The 22,671-nt window shown below is 41.3% G+C and overlaps 1 protein-coding gene across 1 annotated transcript; it reads left to right on the top strand.

The window, feature by feature from the left end:
• The first annotated feature begins 7,737 nt into the window (after positions 1-7,737).
• Positions 7,738-10,884, top strand: IFNG (interferon gamma). The gene is given in 4 exon segments (NM_001081949.1): positions 7,738-7,915; positions 9,076-9,144; positions 9,240-9,422; positions 10,744-10,884. Coding segments are annotated over 4 exon segments (501 nt in total). The 5' UTR covers positions 7,738-7,801; the 3' UTR covers positions 10,879-10,884.
• The last annotated feature ends 11,787 nt before the right edge of the window (positions 10,885-22,671 follow it).

Genomic DNA, 22,671 nt, shown 5'->3' with positions numbered 1-22,671 from the left:
ACTTTGTCTTTTACCCCAAAATGTTTTCTGATCATTTGTGATTTTAGGTTTAATACTGAAGTCCTGGTTATTGGAATGGGTACATTATATGCATAGATGGATCTTCTTGACTTACAAGCATCCTAGTAGAGTGATACTTGAAACTACTGTGCTTCACGTGGGGAGCGTAAGATGTCAGTTTGTCTTTTCCTTTGGGCTGGTCAGTTTTCCTAGAGGAAATCTTCCAGTCACCTGCCTGAAGGATTTAAGCCTGCTGGTAAGCATTTTGGAAGACTAGTGGTCTCACCATTCATGATGAGTCATGGTGACTTTCAATTAAAACCTAATCTTATCGAGACACTTCACTTCCTCCTCAACTCTGATAGATTTCTAGAACCTTGCTGAAAAGTAAGTTGCTAATCTTCAAACAAGATGTGGTGGGGTAGTGGTTGGCCTGACCAGGCTGGAAGGAATCTAACGTCTTCCTTTATGTATTTTCAACCAGTTGTCCTATTTTCAATCCTACTCTGAACTTCCTCTTTCAGAGGTGATTGGTAGCCCAGGGCTTGGTTCTTCTGCAGATCCAGTGTGAACTGACTTTCAGCTTGTCAGATTCCTTTCAGCTTTTTGGGTCCTTGTCACAGTGGAGAAATCGAAGTGGAAGTCAGTTATTACCTGCTCATCCTCTTTCTGTCTTCCATAACTTTAGTGACATTTACCATCTGCTATTGTCTTGTTCTCTTTCTCTTTGAGGCTTTGTAGTCTTTTTATCTCTTTATTATTGTGGTCCGCAGCCACAAAGGGCAAGGAATGACAGGTCCCGCCAAGGCTACTGGGTTGTTTAAGCAACCAGACTTTATTGATAAAGGGAAACAAAACGAGGAGCAGGGATAAAGGAGAACAACAAATCGATACTTACAACATCCACAGCCAATTGGCCAGGGAAGTCCCAACCGTTTGTACGGTGGGTGGGAGTGCTGATTGTCCGGGTCTGAGGCAAAGCAGCCTTTCCTCAGTGCGACACCCGATTGTTCTATGCTTGTGACTTCCTTTCATCTTAAGGTTTCTCCAGGTTTTGACTCAGGGTTTCAGACATTTGGATACTTTGAGTTATTTCTTCTTGTTCCCACGGATGGGGGGTTTCTATCTTTTTTGTTCCCACAGATGGGATGTTTCTAAAGTCCAGTCAGGTGCCCGTCAGGGTGGCCAGCCTAGACAAGGAACATGACACAAGACATATTCTTTGTAACTTGTGCCTTAGAGTCAGGGCTGAAGTGGCTATCTTTTGCCCCGAGCCCAGACACATTCCTTTGTGTAGGGCCCGGGCCCCGTGTCCTCTGAAGGCGGGGAGGTCAGTGAACTCTGTACAATTGTTATTACAGGAGTTCTGAAAGAAAGTTCTGAAAGGAGAGGTAATACACGTATTCCATCTTCCATGTTTCATGTCTTCAAACGCATGACCTCCACCATCACTGCAGCAAGGGAAGAGGGAACTGGAAGGCTTCCCATGGGCTTTACTTAGTCCTTGGCCCAGAAGTGACACACATTACTTAGACTCAAAATAGACTGGCCAGAAAAAGTCAACAGATCCCATTTAACTGCAAGAGGCTGTGAAGTGTTGTATCCCATGTGCCAGAAGGATACGAGATCTGGATATTAGACGGCACAAGTGATGGTGACCACACGTTTATTGAGCTCTTACTATGTCAGGCATTGCGTGATTACACAGATAAACCTACTTTATACTCCTGAAATTCTTTGAGGCAGCTACTATTTAGATCATCTTTTTATATACAAGGAAACTGGAGCACAGAGAAATTAAGTGTCTCACTTCCACTCAACAGACAGTGAGGAGAAAAGTCATGATTGGACCCAAGCAGCCTGACTCCAGAGCATTTGGACATAACCACTGGGCTATTTTTTCCTCATATTTAATTAATCCACAGAAGTTTATTAAGGAATAATTTTGTGCCAGACACTGTGTGAGATATATAGAATAAAATATGAAAGAATTTGTGTCAAAATGCTGGCAGTACTCATCTATGGATAGTGAAATCATACGCGACTTTTTCCTTTTTTTGTGCTCTTCTGGATCATCTGGTTTTTTTTTTTTTCTTTCTTTTCTTAGGAAGATTGGTCCTGAGTAATATCTGCCACCAATCTTCCTCTTTTTGCTTGAGGAAGATTGTCCCTGGGCTAACATCTGTGACCGTCTTCCTCTATTTTGTGTGTGAGATGCTGCCACAGCATGGCTTGATGAGTGGTGTGTAGGTCTGCACCTGGGACCCAGACCTGTGAACCCATGAACCCCAGGCTACTGAAGCAGAGCATGTGACTTTAATCACTACACCACCAGGCTGGACCCTGGATCATCTGATTTTTTATGTAAAAGATCCTGCATAATTTTATAACCATTAAAAACTATTTTCATTTGAAAAACTAGTAAATAGGAATTTGGCTCAGGTACTTTATGAATTGGTTCAGGGATTCAGGAAACAGTAATAATGACTTATCAAATCCTAATAAAACAAAAACAAAAACTTATTATTCACTGGACGGTTATGGATTCAGAATTCCTTCTTCAGGTAGTCTGGGGAAAATCTAAATCTGCTGTATGCAGCTTTGATGATGGGAGCTAAAGGGTCAGTATTCTTTGGAAAAACGCACATTTTTTTCAAAGTTTTTCAAAGCTTAGTGCCATTTCAGGGGCCACCCAGAGAACAACTCACTTCTTGAGATCATTGGGAAAGGAAGCGCATGGCCTGGAGGGTTCAGTACAAACTGTGAAGGGCTATTCCTTGTCTGACTTTACAAGTTCTATGTATCTTTTCAAGCCTCAAGTAAATTCAAAGCTCAAATTCAACTTAAATTCAAAACTTAAAGCTTGGATGAAATGCCTCAACTTTCCCGTCATTCAGACGGTCAGTCCCCTCTGAGTTCCTGAGTCTGTTGGCATCTCTACCTCATGTAATCTTAGTAACGTTTTATATTCTCCATGAATCATGGTCATAGAAACACAGAAGATTAGAAATGGAAGAAAACACAGTTCACTGGATCCAGTTCTTCTTTTTCAGATGATGTCGCTGAGATGTAAGGCGGGCTGAAAGCTTTGCTCACAATCGCACATCATACCCGTTGCAGATGTAGGACCAGAATTTGGGACTCCTTCTTAAGCCAGAGGTCTTTCTGCTATAGTCCTTCATGGGTTGCGGTGTTTTTTTCTCTAATACTAATGTTCTTGGAGGAAGAGATCGTGTCTTTTTCTTCTTCGTGAGTTGAAAGAACTCATTTAGCAGATCAAGCTGAGAGGCATAGCAACAAGTAAAGCTTTGCCCCAGGAGGGCAAAGAGGTAACGGAACATTCACGATTGGTACTATCTATCTAGATCTCAGCGTTGAAAAGGATTCAGAGGCTACCTCTAAACCTAGTAGGAAAGAATGTCATGACAGACTAGTGACGTCTGCCCCGGGTATAGGAGGAGGGGATGCATTGCATATGCCAGATATGTGTTTTTTCCTCTGGGTAATAATCAGTCCTCTTCAACTGTATGAACCCCTGGGAAGGTTGTACATGGAGGAGAGGAGAATATGGAGACCTACTCGGTGATCAGAAGAGAGGAGTCAACCCTAGCTACCAACGTGGCGACGTATGCTCCTGCCAGCTTGTCTCTCTGTTCTTCTCTGTAACCTCTAAAGCTATAGCACGTCCTAGGTGCTCAGTAAGGACTTACTAACTGATTGAAATTAGGATATAAAGAAATATTTTCACAACAAAACTGTCTCATTCTTCTCTGATAACCCTGTGCCAATCATAGTACTTGGCACTTAGTAGGTGCTTTAAGATTCCTTGTGGAATAGAAATATGACCTTCAGAGAATGACCATGAATCTCTAGATTATCAATGCACAATCCTATCTGACTTAAAACTGAGACTATTGTAAGCTGATGACTGTATTATGTGAGTATAATGTCTTCTGTATTCTTTGAACCGCCTCTCAAAGTTGCCCAGATGGCATGGAAGAAAAAGGGGGATTCAGAAAAATCTTCTTTAACATACTGGATTTTATGAGTCAAATTTCAGGGAAAGTCTGACTCCGCGTGGACTTCCATTCGGTATGTCATTCTTCTTCCGTAGTCTTGGCTTGCATGATGTCAGGAGTTCCGGGAGTCAAAGTAGCGTGGGGGCATGGATCCAATATTGACTCATACTCAGTGGAAGAAATCTACACCAGAGTCTGGATGAGATAATTTGGTTGTGAGTGCTAGGGATATGACTGCTGATCACAGAGGAAAAAGGGCAACCAAGGTGTAAGTTTTGTCTCACCGACTACCTACTCAGTTAAGACCGAGGATAGTACGAGATACGATCGAAAATCTTGCTGACGTTTAATGCATAACCATAGCCAGTTTTCAGAAAGAAAGTCTAGCTGAAAAGGAAAGAAAGTTTTCAGCCCCTTTGTTTTAGTAATATGGTCACACTTTGGCTCCTGGTGGGTTTGCAAAACTTTTAAAAGGATATCTTGGTGGTGAATTATTCTGCAGTCTCAGTGTTGGCTGAACCAACAAAGTGTGAAACCTCTAGTTTGCATGTGCAACATAAGGTGTTTTACAGGCAGAAAAGAGAGAGAAACGTCTTCTTTGGTAAAGTTGACAAGACAGGAAAAGACATAAAAGGGTTTACTACTGTAGTGACAACATTCTGAACCAAAGAACCATAGGTTGAAAAATGAAAATCTAATAGCATGTGATTCACTTCTAGCCTGGGATGCAGGAGCACTTGCATAATTTGCAGGAACCAGTGCAAAATGAAAACGGGGGCGCTTTGTTAAAAAATTATTAGAAATTTCAAGAAGGTAATGACAGCGTGGGCTGTTCCAAGTGCAGGGTCTTCATAGACTGTACAGGTCTCGTGTCCATGAAGTTGGACCTGCCGGGATGTCTAACCAAGAATTTCAAAACTGTTATTTGCAGTCTTACTATTTTTAAGGAATTAACGAGTGACTACTGCCTCACAAATTATACAGGAAAAAATCCCAGAAATCAAAGCCTGATAGGATGTAATTATTTGAATTCACATATCTAACACAGTTGTAGGCACATACAATAATCTTAGCGGATATTGATTGATTAGGGAGACAGTTGGATTAGGGAAAAGATCTTGGTTCTACGCTCAGCTCTGCATCACCCGGTTTAATGAATTTAAGCACAGTACTTTGTTTTTCTGGGTCTTCATTTAAAAATCTAAACAGTGAAGGAATAGACCATTGATAATCTCTATGATTCCATAATTCCATGCTGTGCTTGGTCATGCCATCAAGAGTTATTAGAGCTTGGATTTTAGCCATGTAGTTACTAATCCTGAACATCTGGCCATATGGTAAACATATTCCTAGTAAATATCTGCAATTTTGATTAGGCATTCTCAATTTGCAAATGCCCAGACAATATATAATTCTCAATTAAGGATCCCCAATCCTTAACTCCTCATCCCCACACCATATTCCACTGGATAAATCAAGAGATGCACAAAACCAATTTTTACTCCTTTCCAGAAGGTTGGGAATATTCCTTCCAGTAACTCGGAGTTTGGCCATTGGTTTCCTAGATGATATTGAGGCTTTGGTAGGTTTTCTTGTCGCTGTGTCACACTGTAAGCACATAATCTGGGCCATAGTTCTCCTTGAGGAGAGCTACACCAGAGCTTTGCGGGCAGCAGCATAATTTCCGCACGTTTCATTTGCTTAACATGATGCTTTATTCTCACAGAGATGTTTTGACATTGTTTATTCCTGGGAAGATAGCCCCTCAAAGAGTTTTCTGGCCTTTTTCACATAAAATAATACATGGAATTGCCCCAGGAAGTAGGAGTTGGCTAAAGAGACATAGCATCGTGTTTCCAACATTAGTCACAAATCCTACTTAATTAAAAACTAGTTTCCTACAGGTTAGGTCTGATAGCATTGGGATTGAAACTTGAGGGAAAATATCTCAAAGGAGATTCCTATGTTAGCACTCAAATTCACATTTACTCAGTGCTGTCTATGGGCAAACCTCCATGCTTAAATGTCTGTAGGGAAGAAAAGTGTGTTATAGAAACAATGAAACAATTTCTGATTCTCAGGAGCTCTGTGTAAGATGGGAGAGTGACTGACTCTCATATGACGTTGAGGGGTCAGGACTCAAAGAAGAGTATGAACCAAGTGCTGGGCCCGGGTAGAGGGTGTGAGATTACTTTTAAGCAGGATAATTTTGGGAGAACTCATGGAGAGAATGGTTTTTAGACTGGGCTTGGATGGATGGGTACCACCCTGAGGGGCACGGATGAGGGGAAAGGGAACTCAAGGCCAAGGAGCAAAGGTTCAGGGTGCGTTTTCTTAGGGATGACCAGTTTCCAACATGCCTGAATAACAATGGATAACTTCTGTGGAGTGCTCACTGCCTGCCAGGCAAAATTCTTAGCACTTTATTTTTCTCTAATTTCATTACTGATAGAAGGCTAAACTAATATTAGGCCCATTTTAAAGATAAGGAAACTGAATCATAGCAGAGTTGAGAGGCTTGCTCAAGATCACATAGCTAGATAGTAGTGGGGCCAGAATTCAGTCTGCATTTATAACCACGATACTCTGGTATATACAGTGCAGGTTGAAATGCAAGCTGGACTGGAACCAAAGAGCTGAGGGCCTTCCGTGCCACCCGGAAGGGTTGCGCTTCATAAATAAATTACTAAGGGAGGAGAAAGAATCCTATTTTTTGTATTTGAAAGGAAAATAAAGAGTTAAAAAAAGATTCTCCACTATTAGTGATTATTTGGAACAATTGATCATCTAGTGCTATATTGTTCAATATGGTAGCCTCTAGCCATGTGTGGCTATTGAGCATTTGAAATATGACTAGTCCAAATTGAGGTGTGCTGTAGGTATAAAATGCACACCAGATTTCTAGGATTTAGTATGAAGCAAAGAATGTAAAATATCTTAATAATTTAGTGTATTGATACATATTGAAATGATATTTTGGACATATTGGTTTAAATACAATATATTTTAAAAAATTATTTTTACTTCTTTCTTTTTACTTTTATTATGGGGCTGCTAGAAAATTTAAATGTAGCTATTTGACTTACATTATATTTCTATTGGGCAGTGTTGGTCCAGAGCAATTTAAAAGCTGTGGTAGATGTTTTACTAACCAACTTTGATGAAGAACTTCTTCACCACATCGGTCTTTTAACCACATTCTTTCCTTGCTTTCTGGTCATTTGCAAGAAAATTCTTAAAAGGTATCCCCTTTGTAAAGGTTTGAGAGCCCCTAGAATTTCCTTTTTCGCTTGCTCACGACCACAAACAAATGATCAACGTGCTCTGTGGATGAGGAGTCAACATTTGACAAGGAAAGGGAGGAGGTGCAGAAAAATTTCCCATCCCCAAATGGTGTGAAGAAAAAGTGCTTTCAGAGGATCCCACAAGAATGGCACGGGTGGGCATAATGGGTCTGTCTCATCGTCAAAAGACCCAAGGAGTTGAAAGGAAACTCTAACTACAACACCAAAATGCCACAAAACCATAGTTATTAATACAAACTAACTAGCATCTGTGCCTATCTGTCACCATCTCATCTGAAAAAACTTGTGAAAATACGTAATCCTGATGAGACTTCAATTAGGTATAAAAACCAGCCCCAGAAGGCGAGGCAGTACACTCTTCTGATCGCCGGTAGGGCAGCTATTAGAAAAGAAAGATCAGCTGAGGCCTTGGGACCTGATCAGCTTAGTACAGAAGTGACTGCTTTCAACTACTTAGGCCTAACTCTCTCCGAAACAATGAATTATACAAGTTTTATCTTGGCTTTTCAGCTGTGTGCGATTTTGGGTTCTTCTACCTATTACTGCCAGGCCGCGTTTTTTAAAGAAATAGAAAACCTAAAGGAATATTTTGTAAGTATGACCTTTTAATAATACTTACTTGTGGTTGAAATGACTGAACGTTGTCTTGGAGTTGGATCTCTGATAGGCTGTCCTCTCTACTCCACAGTCATCTTGAGAAGACTGGGTGTTATTTTCTCTGTTTGTTGACTGGATGAGTTTTTCTTTTTTTTACTAAATGATCTAGATATTGCTTTAACCCTCTGCTCAATTTGCTATAGAGACTTAGAGAGGGTTCATGAATCTTCCAAAAGATGGGCTTAACAGGTTTATAAAGCATAGTGAAGTTGACAATTTTGTGGTGAGAAGCCACTGAATTGTGATAAGTCAAGTAGTGTGGACATTGAAAAAATGACTAGCTATTAGTTTCTAACTTCTCAGGTTACTATGATGGTGACAATAAAAGGTCAAGATTAGCATTAAAATGGTAATCTGAAATAATTGATCAGTTAAAGAAGGCGCTGTCCTGAAAGGTTTGGCTGAAAAAAAATCACTTTCAGGTGTTTTCCTCCAAAAAATGATTTTAAAATCTTACTGCCCCGTTTGTGTTAGCTGTGAAGTACTCTGGAACTCAGTGAATTGCTGAGATTTTGTAGGAGTTATAAGATGGCTTATATTTAAAAAATTTTTTTTGTTTTTGTTTTATGAGTTTCTTTTAAAATGTTATTTATGGTTAATTAAAATAGTTTTTGCATTTTAAATATTTTATTATTTGTCCAAAATTTAGCTATTTTAATTATAGTTGGAGCTATCTTTTAGAGCTGACATAAGACCATAGGGGAGGCACAGATAGATGTGATGGAGCCCTGTACCAGAGGGGGGCAGTATTTTATAGTGGGTTGCCTTTGCTGATCTTTTTACTAGACTTGAAATTATTTGCTTTTCCTTCCTATGGTTATTTGGGACTATTGAAGTATCACCAGCCCTGTTGAGTTCATCTGTAATATTGTAATTCAAGGGTTACACTAGAAAATAAGAAAGCTAAAACAGCACGATAATCTTTGGCTACATCCAACACAATAGCTTTTGGGAATACTTATTGTTAGAACTAAACAGAGGGTTGAAAAGAAAATCAGTGAATACTGTCAGCATCTGAGTTCAATAAAACGTGAAGTACATTTTTAGGGCAATTCATGGACTAATTGTAAACCAAGTTTTCCTTCCTTTTTCAGAACGCAAGTAACCCAGATGTAGGGGATGGTGGGCCTCTTTTCCTGGATATCTTGAAGAACTGGAAAGAGGTAAGCTAAGTATTTCCATTTGGTTGATTTTCCTGTTGCTTATTTTCTGGTGGATGAATTCACACCAACCTCTCTTTGTGCTCTTTTCTCCCTAGGATAGTGACAAAAAAATAATTCAGAGCCAAATCGTCTCCTTCTACTTCAAACTCTTTGAAAACTTGAAAGATAACCAGGTCATTCAAAAGAGCATGGACACCATCAAGGAGGACCTGTTCGTTAAGTTCTTTAACAGCAGCACCAGCAAGCTGGAAGACTTCCAAAAGCTGATTCAGATTCCGGTGAGGAGATCTTAATTCTTTCTTTGGTTTCATTACAGAGGTTCTTGCAAAGTGCTTACGTCCCAGAAAGTAGAAATGAACTATGAAATGAACCCGTGGCCAAAACTCCTCCTTCCTAATTCCATTTGTGCTTTGAGAGACTTTGCTAAGTCAGTATGGGAATCATTTAAATTTGTGATTTGGGGAAATGCTGGCACTATGACTACTGCACAAAGGCAGGTGAAGGGACAAATCCAGTGAGGAGGGGGCAGTGAAGAAGTGGAGGGGAGTCTGGAGAAGCAGGTCTCTCCTTGCCCCTTGTTCGTGAGATGAAATCCTCCTGCTTTGGATGGGAGGCTGCATGTCTTGGTGGAAAGAGCAGTGGGAGGAGGGAGAAGATTTGTGCTCCTCCCAGCTCAGCCACCAAGAAACTGTGACCTCAGATGAATCACAGGCCTGGCTGGGGCTCAGTTTCCTCATCTTAAAAGAGGCCTATTGGGTTCACTAAAATTTCTATGATCTTCTTTGCTCTATAATCCTACAATTCTGTGGACAGAAAATGAAATGAGGTAGGAGAAAGAAATAGCCTTTGAAGAGGTTCTTGGGCATTCCACTGCCAGGCTCTGGTCAACCTTCATACTCTGCAGCCCAAGAAGAGGCAAGACCATTTGTCTGTTTTTGGAAATGCAAATAGGCGGCATTTATACCTCACGAAAGAACTGTTCTGTCAACTTTTGGATACTGGGCTATCTTGGCTGGAGAAATCCTTAGGCTCCCAAACTTTCTCTCATGAAATTGTCTTGAGTCTTTAAATTTATGGCTTCTCGAAGCTGAGAGATAACTTTAAGCATAAAGACAAATTACATTTTCCAACATTTTGTCTAAGAGACAAAGACCTCCACATGCCTTTGGGTTTGGCCTGGATCTAAATGGGCTTGAATGAGAAGGGGAGGGTGTTGTTATGACTATGTTTAGAAGAGAAAACAGAGGTTTGGAGAGGTTAAGTGGCTGGTTCAAAGTCAGAGTTATTGCACACACAGGATTCGAACCCATATGTTTTGTCCCTCCACTTTAGGGTTCTTTTCGCTACATAATTTTGAGAATTCTGTACCAGTCAATTTAAGGATGTGTGATGTTCCCCATCCTATTACAGCACAACCAGCAATTTAATTATAATTTTAGTCTTAACTGCTGAAGAAAGCAGCATTACATATTAAGCTAACATATTCCTGGTGAAAGCAACTTTTTCAAAGGAATATTTCTATTTTCATGGACCATGACAGTAGCACAGCCTGATGGCTTGTATGCCTGAAACTAATTTTGCTGTTTTCTTTCCCAATAGGTAAATGATCTGAAGGTCCAGCGCAAAGCAATAAGTGAACTCATCAAAGTGATGAATGATCTGTCGCCCAAAGCTAACCTGAGGAAGCGGAAGAGGAGTCAGAATCCGTTTCGAGGCCGGAGAGCGTTGCAATAGTGGTCATCCTGCCTGCAATATTTGAATTTTTAAATCTAAATCTATTTATTAATATTTAATATTTTACATTATTTATATGGGGAATATATTTTTAAACTCATCAAAGTATTTATAATAGCAACTTTTATGTAATGAAAATGGGTATCTATTAATATATATATTATTTATAATTCCTGTATGGTGTGACTATTTCACTTGACCCTTTTTTTTCTGACCAACTAGGCAAGATTATGTGATTACAAGGCTTTAACTCAGGGGCCAACTAGGGAGTGGGTAGCCGACCTACCAAGACCCTGTGAGCTGTGTGTTTATTTCCCTCAATGATACAATGAACACTTATAAAGGAAAGGAGGGCCTCCAGTCACTGCCTGTTGGAGAACATGTCTGCATTGTGAGCCACTGCTTAATGGCATGTCAAACCACGCTTGAATGTGTCAGATGATAGGGCTTGTCCCCTGATAAAGCTTAGTATCTCCTCTCATGCCTAGTGCTTCAGAATATTGTTGACAACTGTGACTGCACCCAAATGGAAAGTAATTTATTTGTTTAGTTTACCAATATTTAATAAATATGAATAAAGTATAATTTCATAACTATTTATGCTGCGTCCGGCTTTTTCTAAGTGAGGACTGGGGTAAATGAACTACAAACTAATGAATCAGTAAGAGGGAACTCGTTTTTAGCGGTGGAAATCTTAGCTGGATTAAGCCCCATGAAACGTGGTATTTCTCTCCACTGGAGATTTGTTGGCTACTACTCCTCCATGTAGCAGCTCTTTATCTTTCCAAAATATAAATTTAATTATGTCACCATTTACTTCAGAGCTTCTGCGATGGAAAGTAGTTCAAATAGTTTAGCTTAGCACACAAAGCTTTTTTTCTCCCTCCTCCCTCAACTCTGCACTGTGCTCTTCATCTTGGTGTCCCCACGTCCTCTGTCCACTTCGGGCAAACCACTGGGAATGTCATGGTGAGGGTGAGCTCTAGGGAGAGAGGGCTGGATTGGAATTTCGGCCCCACCATTACCAGTAGTATGACCTTTAATGAATTACTTGTATTCTCTAAGCTCCAGTTTCCTCATCTGACACAAGAGAATAATTGTGCCTAAAATTGTGGTGAGAGTTTGTTCTTTCACTCAAGAAGTGTTTACTGGAGCATCCACTAGTTGCCTAGTGCTGTTCTAGGCACTTGAGATACATTTGTGAACAAAATAGTCAAGGATCCCTGCCCTTGGGGAATTTAAAATTTAGCAAGGGGGAGATGAATAATAAAAGAAATACAAAATATGTTAGTAAATTGCCTGGTATGTTAGGAGGTGATAGGTGCTGGGGGAGAAAAAGTAAAACAGGATAGGGTATTGGGAAGACCATAAGTATGGTAGAGTGAGTGGGCTAGAGGTGCAGATGGAGTGATTATAGGTGGCTTCACTGAAAAGGTGACATTTGAGAAAGTACTTGTAAGAGGTAAGGGATGTAGCCACTTGGATTCCAGGCAAGGGAGCACCCTTGCAAAGGCTTTAAAGTGGAGACTTGCTTGACTAGAAAAGAAGAGTCAGCAGACCAGTGTGGCTGGAGCAAAATGAGTCAAGAATAACTCTAATTTTTTAGCTGGTCAAATAAGAAGATGAAATTGCCATCAACTGAGGTGGAGAAAATTGAGTGAGCAGGTTTTGGGTGGAAAATCCGAAGTTCAGTTTTGAATGTTGAGTTCAAGGCGTCTATTGGACTTCAAAGTGGAGATGCTGAGTGGGCAACTGTATAGACTAGGCTGGAGTTGAGGGAGCAGTCTCTATCGTTGATGTAAATTTGGGAGCTGAAGCATACAGAAGTTATTTAGAGGCCTAACACCAGCTGAACTCACAGAGATCGTGCGTTTACGTAGTGAAGAGAAGGAGCGCAAAGGATTCAGTCTTCAGGCATGCCATCACTAAGCGGCCAGGGTGAGACCAGCACAGGAGACTGAAAAGAAATGGCCAATGATATAAGAGAATAGCCTAAAACATGAGATGTCCTGACAGCCAAGTGAAGAAAGTGTTTCCGGAACAAACTGTGTCAAATGCAGGTAAGTCTAGTCAGGTGAGGACTAAGAACTGACCACCGGATTTAGCAACATGGAGGCCATTGGTGACCTTGGACAAGGGCAGTTCTGATGCAGCGTGTGGGTGAAAGCTGGTTGGAATAGGATTAAGAAACATTGGCGACAACAAACATGGATAACTCTTTTTCGAAGTTTTGTTGCAAAAGAGAACAAAGAAAGAGATAGGTGTCAGGATAGAAGATCAAAAGAAGTTTTAAATTTTTTTTGGTGCTTTTAAGATGGGAGAAGAGACAGCTTGTGTACATATTGATGGAAATGACCTAACTAAGAGAAAAACAGTAGACGCTATAAGAGAGAGGACAGAACTGCAGAGCGGTTCCCTGAGTAAGAAAGAGAAGTGAACTGAGGACACAGGAGAAATTGGCTAGACAGGTGCAGAGAAAGCTTATCTTTGTTACCAGGTAGAAAGGCAGATTATGTGGATTCTGATGTTGGTAGTTGGGTCAATGTGGTGGTGAGAACTTTTGGAAATTTTAACTGGTTGTTTAAAGTTTTCTCAGTGAAATAAGATGCTGAGAGTGAGGTGTAGGGGGGAATTGTTGGAAGCTTGGGAGGAGCAGAAGAATGAATGGACCAGGAGAGTGCAATGGAGATAGTCAAGCCAGCTTTGAGAACCCACTTGAGGTCTGAGTCATAAAGTTATGAGTAACCAGTTGGTGTAGTTGAGTGTTTATGACCATCCAGATAGAGCTGTGGGTGAAGATATAGATTAGGCAGAGAGTTCATTTAGCAGACTTTGATTTGGCCAAGCAGGTAGGACAGAGGGAGAGAGGACAAGCAAGCCATGGGGATATACAAGGGTATGCTCCTCCTGGTTAGTGAGTTGGTGGCAAGCTCTAAGCTGATTAAGGAGAAAGAGCACATCAAGGTTGCTGAAGGAGAGTGAAGAAGTGATTACATGAAAGACTATCCGTCCCACTTCCTGGCCAATTTGAGGGGGACAGAGGGGAAGCAGTGTCCTTAGGGGACACTGTGTCCTCAGTTTATCTTCTGAGGATGAAGAAGTTGAGGAAATGATGGCTTTGGTTGGTGCGGGACTGTGAATTGCAGACCCAGTGAGCAGGTGCAGGAGAGGAGGCCACAAAAGAGAATGGATGTAGGGATGTGTTGTGAACGTGGGACTTCTTATCATCACTGACTTACAAGCATAATGCATGTAATGAGATTTGTTCTGCTGGCTTCAGGGCATGTAACGGTGGCAAGATTGTCAGCGACAAGGACAGAGAGGGTTAGGTGTCTGGGGCTTCCTTTTAAACTATTTCACGCTTCCACAACAACAGTGCTGAGTGACATAGTTCATATAAAGGGGTCACTTTAGCCCTTGACAATAGTTAGTGGTCATTATTTTGATTGTTGGGTAGCTAAGTGACAGTGGATGAGAGTTGATTCCAAAATTTTCAATCTTTTATAAGGTAAGATTGAAAAGAAATTGAGCTGATTTTGGCAAAACTGCAACTAATATGAGGTGCTGCTCGTGTCTCCACTCTTGTTAACAGTTAAGGTTGATGGACACAGACTTTAAGATATCTACAGAAGGAAGGCTACTGTGAGATTACAGAAACAGATCTCTCCTCTGTGGAAGGGATTGGAAATTCTCACTAACAACTGTCTTGAGAATTGATTCATCATGAAATGGGAAATGAAGCCCCAGGAGAGGGTGCCTGAGTCCAGGGCCATGTGAACCATCTCCCTTCTGAGGCTGGTGTTAGCTTAGGCCAGGCTCTGAGCCATGGAGAGATTTAGACTGTGCAGGGTGATGTGATGGAAGCTGGGAATGAGACAGGGAGAAGACCCTTTAAGAGAACTTAAGTTGAGATTGGCCGATGCAGTAGTTTTAAATTATCCTCTATATTGCATGTGCCTTCCCTTATGTACACATCTGGTGTCAGAGGTATTGTGGGGCTTGGGGAAGGGAAGGCCTGTGCTTTAAACTAAGGAGCCAAGGGGACAGCAATGATTCCTCTCTGAATGCCAGCAAGGGACACTTATCTCCCTGGACTCATGAGCAGCAGGGCCAGCAGCCGGCACCTGGAGTAGGAGGACCCTCTTGTATAAAGCCCCACCCTTTGTGACCCTCAGAAATAGTTGGTACACCTTTGCTGGCAGGGTGATTTCGGTGATTAGGAAATTGGAATTGAGCATAACGAGTCGATTAAATTTCCTCTTCTTTCTCTCCCTCCTCTCTTCACTCTTCTCATCCTGAGCAGTGTGATCCCAAAGCAATTAGGTGCATCAGAGTCAGGTGGGCATCTGTAGTTGCCCACTGTGGGGAGTCAAGTTCTGAGCAAGGTGGGAAGGGTGTACGCGCAGAGGGGAAATTGGTGTGGAGGGGGTCAGAGCTGGAGCAGAATGAGGGGAATTGCCAAGAAGAGATGGAAGAGTTTATTAGTTTTCTATTGCTGTTGTAATAAATGACTACAAATTTAGCATTTAAAACGATACACACTTACTATCTTACGGTTTGGGAGGTCAGAAGTCCAAACTCAGACTCAGTGGCTAAAATCAGGGCCTCAGCAGGGCTGCCTCTCTTCTCGAGGCTCCAGGGGATAATCTGCGTCCTTGCCTTTTCCAGCTTCTGGAGGCCACCTGTATTCCTCAGCTGGTGGCCTCCTCTTCCTTCTCCAAAGCCAGCAGCATAGCATCTGCCAATCTCTCTCTCTCTGACTCTGATATGCCTGCCTCCCTTAAGAGTGTTAACTTAATCAAATCTGAAAAGTCTCTTTCGCCATATAAAGTAACATTCATGAATTCCAGGAATTAGGATATCAACATCTGTGAGGGGAACATCATTCAACCAACCACAGGGAGGTAGCCTGACGTGGGGCGTCAGAACTGCCACAAAATAAGGGGCATGTCCATGTGGAAGGATGGCCTGGAATGGGGTGTCAGAGTCCCAGCAAGATGAGGAGGACACCTATGTAGCAGGAAAGCCCAGCATGGGTGGTCAGAGTGAAATAAAAATGGTATCCACACAAGGAGAGGTATATTAGTGTAGATGGGAGACTGGTTTCTTACAGGGGGATTGAATAAATGGCAAATATATTAAAGATAGTGACAATCAAGTTCTCACTGTTGTAGAAGAGACTTAAAGTTTGGCAAGGGAGATAATCAGAATAAACTCTATGATATTGAATAGGAATTGGATGTGTCGGTATGAACCTATGCTCTTCAGTGTATATAGATAAGATCAGAAGCAAATATAGATATATGTATCTGTTTGCAGTATATTCCCTAACTTTGTCCACTGAGAGGGCCTGGGAGCAGTGATAGCCCAATTATAAGGACACCTAGTACCCAGTTCTTGACTTCTAAATACCAATTTCTGCTAAAAGGACCCAGGGCTCCTTGGAGAATTGGCTAATTCCAGGGCTGGGATAGAGAAAGAACAAGCTGTGCCTTAACTATGCTAGAAAGCAAGATGTGCTCAGAGAATGATGGAGACACGAAAAGGCACAGAAACCAGCCTGAAGGGGCTCTCACTAGCCAAATATGGGAAAATTTGAACAACAATATAAATAGTGATAGTAGTGTATTATAACTTATATTGAGTACAATAGGAAACCATGAGTACGTACTGACTTAAATTAATAAACTGAAAGTCTGATAAGGAATAGGATATCTACATAGATGGAAGATGTCTCCCTGCAAAACATTTATTAATTAAGAAATGAAAAAGAGTAACTTTACAGTGGAGAAGCCCAGCAGACACCATCTTAATCAAGGGGTAAAAGTGAACATCATTAGTAGTGGGATAAATGAAAATTGCGTGCTACCTAGTTGAGTTCAGTGAATGAACACAGCACACCTTCCGTGCTATCTCTGTGAAAGATGCATAAGCTATTCCAATCATGAGAAAATATCATACAGACACAAACTGACGAACGTTCTACAAAGTAACCTGTCTGCAGTCTTCACAGTATCACCGTCTTGTAAGTTAAGGAAAGATTGAGAACTGAGGAATAGTTCACACTGAAATGAACTGTAGAGACGTGGCAGCTAAATGCAATGCAGACTTCTGAACTGGACCATTTTTAGAACAACCGGTGAAACTTGAGTGGGGTCTGAGAATTAGATGGTAGTAATACATCAGAACAAACTTCCTGATTTTGATGGTTGTATCGTGGTTATGTAGGAGATTTCTTTGTTTGTAGGAAATTCACCCTGAAGTAGTCATCAGGTCAGCAACTTACTCTGAGATGGTTTAGGAAATATAAAGCTTTCCCAATTCTTCTGTAAGTTGGTAATTGTTTCAAAATAAAGTGAAAAGCTGCTGGGAGATTATTTCAGAGTCACAAGCTGAGGAGGTGTAAAATTCTTGAGTTACTCTATTCCAATCATAACAGATGATACATATATACATATGTATACATGTGTGTATATATACAGCCCCATATATATGCGTCTGTGTATATATATATCCTCATACATACATGTGACAGAATTTTCCAAAGATGACCATGTCTATCTATTTAACCCATATCCGCGCTATTCTTACAATGTGACTGACATTCCTCCCACTGAGAGGTGGGGTGTATGTCCCCCTCCCGAACACTGGGCAGGGGCTTGTGACTTCTCCCACCAGTGGAGTGTGATGGAAATGTCTATGCGACTGCTAAGTCTAGGATGCAGCTTCTGCCGGGCTTTTCTCTCTCTCTCTCTCTGTCTCTTTCTCTCTCTCGCTCTACATTTACCCTTGGAACCTACCATCATGTTGAGAAGTTCAGGCTGCATGGGGAAGCCGTGGGAGTATATTCTGGCTACCAGCCCCAGCAAGGCTTCCAGCTAACACCAGCATCAAGCACCAGATATGTATGTATGTGTATGATTCTAGCTCCAAGTATTTGAATTTTCTAACTGAGGCCTCAGACATCAAGTTGTTTGTGATTAAAAAACAAAAAAATGGGGGCCAGCCCCGTAGCTGAGTGGTTAAGTTCCCATGCTCCACTTTGGTGGCCTGGGGTTTTAGCAGTTCGGATGCTGGATGTGGACATGGCACCGCTCATCAAGCCATGCTGAGGTGGTGTCCCACACAGAACAATCAGGAGGAACTCTAGCTAAAATATACAACTACGTACTGGGGGCTTTGGGGAGAAGAAGAAGGAAAAAAAGAAAGATTGGTAACAGTTGTTAGCTCAGGCGCCAATCTTAAAAAAAAAAATTTTCTTGGATTCAAATTCATGGAATTAAATGTATAGCCCTCTTAAAAAAATCACACAAACGAAGAAAAACAAACAAACAACAACAACAACGACAAAATCGTGGCAGACTTCCAGCTTCAGCTCTGAGACACAAAGAGCTTGGAAGCTGTTACTCAATCCTTAAAACAAGAAAATGCTGGACAGTTGAAAATTGATGACTTTTCTTGGCGTCATCCAAGAACTGGTGTTGCAAGACAGATGGCCACCACGAAATCTGGAGGACGAGCAAATCCAGAGTCACAGACGCGATCTGCTTACAGGGAGCGGAAACCACTGGAACCATTATTGTAAAAACACGTCAGTAGTTATTTTGCAGAGTTTCTGGAGGCTGAGTGTGGACTAGAACAAGAGTGAGAGACTTCTGAGGGCTGACGTGTTAGGGCTTCCCCGCACTTTCATGGGATTTACTCACAGCAACTCACCAGATTCTCACGGCAGAGATCAGAGAAAGATTTCCCTGAGGCCTTGGCAGGGGGAGGGGAAGAATAATACTTGTGAAATACGTCCAGAAACAATGGTTTTCTCTCCAGGGGGAAAGATTCCACCAGAATCTTGTAAGAGAACCACAGAGGATGCTTCTTCAACTCCAGCCCCGTCTGGTCTTCTTTTCTCACCTAAAGCTACACAAGAAGAAACACTTGTGAAGATCACAGCCCTGAGATGTGGGCCATTAAAACACTGAGACTTAGTAGAAGATTATACAATGTCTCCCATTTCCCCATCCCTTACTGCATGCTACTAGACTCCAGTATAATAATAATGGATTACAGCAGAAGAAGCCGCATGCCACAGACTCACCCTGAGGAGTGGTACTTAGGGAAACACAAAAGTAAAGACAAGAGACAAAACCAAGGACACTGGAGAGTTTGGAGCCTCTGGCATGCTGAGAAGCAAGAAAGAACACAGGCTGAAGAGACAAAGCATCAGAACCACACTCAGGTAAGACATCGCCATTGGAATGATCAGGCAGAGGATTTAAAAGAACTACAATTAACACTTTAAGGGCTCTAGTGGACAAAGTAGATGACACCCAAAAACAGATGGGTAATGTCAGCAGAGAGGTGAAAATTCTAAGAAAGAATCAAAAGGAAATGTGATAAATCAAAAACACAGTAATGAAAGTGGAGAGTGCCTTTGACGGGTCTATCAGCAGCATCAACACAGCCAAAGAAAGAATTAGTGAGCTTGGAGATGAGTACATAGAAACTTCCCAAAGTAAAATGCAAAGAGAAAACAAGAGAGAGAGAGAAAAACTTGGACTGGAACAGCCAAGAACTGAGGGCCAACTTCAAAAGATGTAACAAAACTAAAGATCCTCAAGAGCCCCAAGAAGAACAAATTCCCATGAAACTATACCCAAGGGGCTGACGCCCAGGATGAGTGGTTGTTTGCACACTCCACTTTGGCAGCCCAGGGTTTCAATGGTTCAGATCGTGGGTGCAGACATGGCACCACTCGTCAAGCCATGCTGAGGCGGCATCTCACACAGCAGAGCCAGAAGGACTCGCATCTAGAATATACGACTATGCACTGAGGGGGCTTCAAGAAGAAGAAAAAAAAAGAAGATGGGCAACAGATGTTAGCTCAGGTGCCAATCTTTAGGCCAAAAAAAAATGATACCTAGGATTATTATATTCAAACTGCAGAAAAACAAAGACAAAGAGGAAGTCTTGAAAGATGCAAAGGAGAAAACACCTCACCTATGGAAGAACAAAGACACAAATTACAACAGATTTCTTGTCAGAAACTGTGTGTATTGGTTTCCTATTGCTGCTGTAACAAATAATCACAAATTTGCTGACTTAACACAAATTTATTATTTTACAGTTCTGGAGGCCAGAAGTCCAAAATTAGTCTCCATGGGCTAAAATCAAGGTGTTGGCAGGACGGTGTTCATTCTGGAGCTTCTAGGAGAGGATGTATTTCCTTGCCTTTTTTAACCTTCTAGAGGCTGCCTGCATTCCTTGGCTCATGGCCCCCTTCCTTTATCTTCAAAGCTGGAAACATTGGGCTGAGTCCTTCTCGCACTGCCATCTCTCTCTCTTCTGCCTCCCTTTTCTGCTCACGAGAACCCTGCGATTACATTGGGTCACCCAGATAATCCAGGATGACTTCCCCATATCAAGGTCAGCTGAATACCAACCTTAGTTCCATCTGCAAACTTAATTCTGATTTCCTATTTAATCTAACAAATTCACAGAAGAAAACAAAAGGTATGCAGATTGGAAAGGAATAAAACTTCACAGATGACATGACTGTCTACACAGAAAGTCCCAAGGAATTGACAAAAGACTCTTAGAACTAATAAGTTAGTATAGTAAAGTTGCAGATTATGAGGTTAATGTGTAAAAGTCAGTTACTTTTCTATATACCAACAGTGGGCAATTCAAATTGGAAGTTAAAAAAATACCACTGAGGGGCTGGCCCACAGCAGTTAAGTGCACAGATTATGCTTCTATGGCCTGGGGTTCGCCAGTTCAGATCCCGGGTGTGGACATGGCACCACTTGGTAAGCCATGCTAGGGTAGGTGTCCCACGTATAAATTAGAGGAAGATGGGCACAGATGTTAGCTCAGGGCCAGTCTTCCTCAGCAAAAAGAGGAGGATTGGCAGCAGATATTAGCTCAGGGCTAATCTTCCTCAAAAAAAAAAAAAAGGAAAAGAAAAAAATACCATTCACAATAGCACCCCCAAAATTACATAAGTATAAATCTAACAAACTATGTATACGACCTATATGTGGGAAACTACAAAGTTCTGATAAAAATATCAAAGACAATCTAAATAAATGGAGAGATATTCCATGTTCACAGATTGAAAGGCTCAGTATTGTTAAGATGTCAGTTCCCCCTAACTTGATTTACCTGATAGTGCTGTCTAGTGGATCCTGACTCCTGGAGACCCACTGGACAGCAGAGCAGACCCCTGCTCCATCTTTTTACGCCATCCTCTTACCTTCTGGTGCTATATCAGACAATGCTGCACTGCTATTTGTAGGGCTTTCATGGCCAGTTTTTTTGGAGGTGGGTGGCCAGGTCCTTCTTCCTAGTCTGTCTTAGTCTGGAAGCTCTGCTGAAACCTTTGCACCATGGGTGATTCTGCTGGCATTTGAAATACTATGGTGCCATAGCTTTCGGCATCACTGTAACATGCAGCTGCCACAGTATGACAGCTGACAGATGGGTGGTGTGGTTCCCTGACTGGGAAATGCACCTGGGCCGCGGTGGTGAGAGCACCAAACCTTAACCACTAGACCATCAGGGCTGTCTAACCTGATCTATAGATTCAACACAATCCCAATCAAAATCTCAGCAAGTATTTTGTAGATATCAACAAACTAATTCTAAAGTTTGCATGGGCAGGAAAAAGACCTAAAAGGGTTAACACAATACAGAAGAAGAACAAAGTTGGAAGACTCATATTACCTGATTTCAAGACTTACTATAAACTGCAGTAATCAATATAGCATGCTATTGGTAAAACAATAGACACATAGATCAATGGAGCAGAATAGAGAGCCCGGGAATATGCCCACAGAAACATAGTTAACTGATCTTTGACAAAGGAGTAGAGGCAATTCAATGGAGAAAGGATGGTCTTTTCAACAAAGAGTGCTGGAACAATTAGATGTCCTCATATAAAAAAAATTATCCTAGACAGAAAACATAGCACTGGTATCCATAAAAATGAAAAACTAAAGAAAGTTTAGGTCCAATATCAAAGACTTGTTGTTTTTTGTATTCCTTATATTTCAGTTGTCTGTTAATTAAATGAGACTCCCTCTTGGACTCTGGAAGACTGACACTTGTGCATCCTTTGGTGCTCCGTTGGAGGGAGACTGACGCTTGCCTGATGCTAATGAGATGGATCATCTGGACAGATGTTGACTTGGCAGCCAGTTCTGGGGGGCTGATACTATAATTCCCATTCTTGTTTAAAATGACAACATGTACTGCGGTATATCAAAATTAGCGCAAGGAAGAAAATGGATTATAAACTGTTGTTTATGAGAAGGGGGAAATAAACACTTAAGTTGAAATAACGTGGAATCATGACTTTAAAAAAAGATAGATACTTTTTCTATTCTCAGTACAAGGGTCACTTCTGTAAGGTCACTCTGATCTAGCCTAAGTAGTCATGTAAAACCATTCATTATTCATCTCTAGTATCTAGATTTTGATCTTCTTCTCTGAGAAAACCAAGGTCTCCTTGACGTGACATTGATACCATATTTGGGATGGAAAAATTCAAGTTCAGCTCAGGATATTTTGTAGGCTGTTGTCTGTTGCTTAATATTTTGTTGTATCATCATCATTCTCGTAAGAGCTGTGCAAGTAGACTCTGTGCTGTCTCATTCACTGAGTGCGTGGTGTATGCCAGGCTCTGCACTACATCCTATATTATTATTGTCAACTCTTAACTCCCCTAAAAAAAGGGCCAGTTGATTAACCAAAGCTAAGTTTATTAAACCTACTGCAGTAAGGGAGAGAAAACTTGAC

This window comes from Equus caballus, chromosome 6, assembly GCF_041296265.1.
Source record: "Equus caballus isolate H_3958 breed thoroughbred chromosome 6, TB-T2T, whole genome shotgun sequence".
Classification (NCBI taxonomy): Eukaryota; Metazoa; Chordata; class Mammalia; order Perissodactyla; family Equidae; genus Equus; species Equus caballus.
This window is presented reverse-complemented; position numbering and strand designations above follow the sequence as displayed.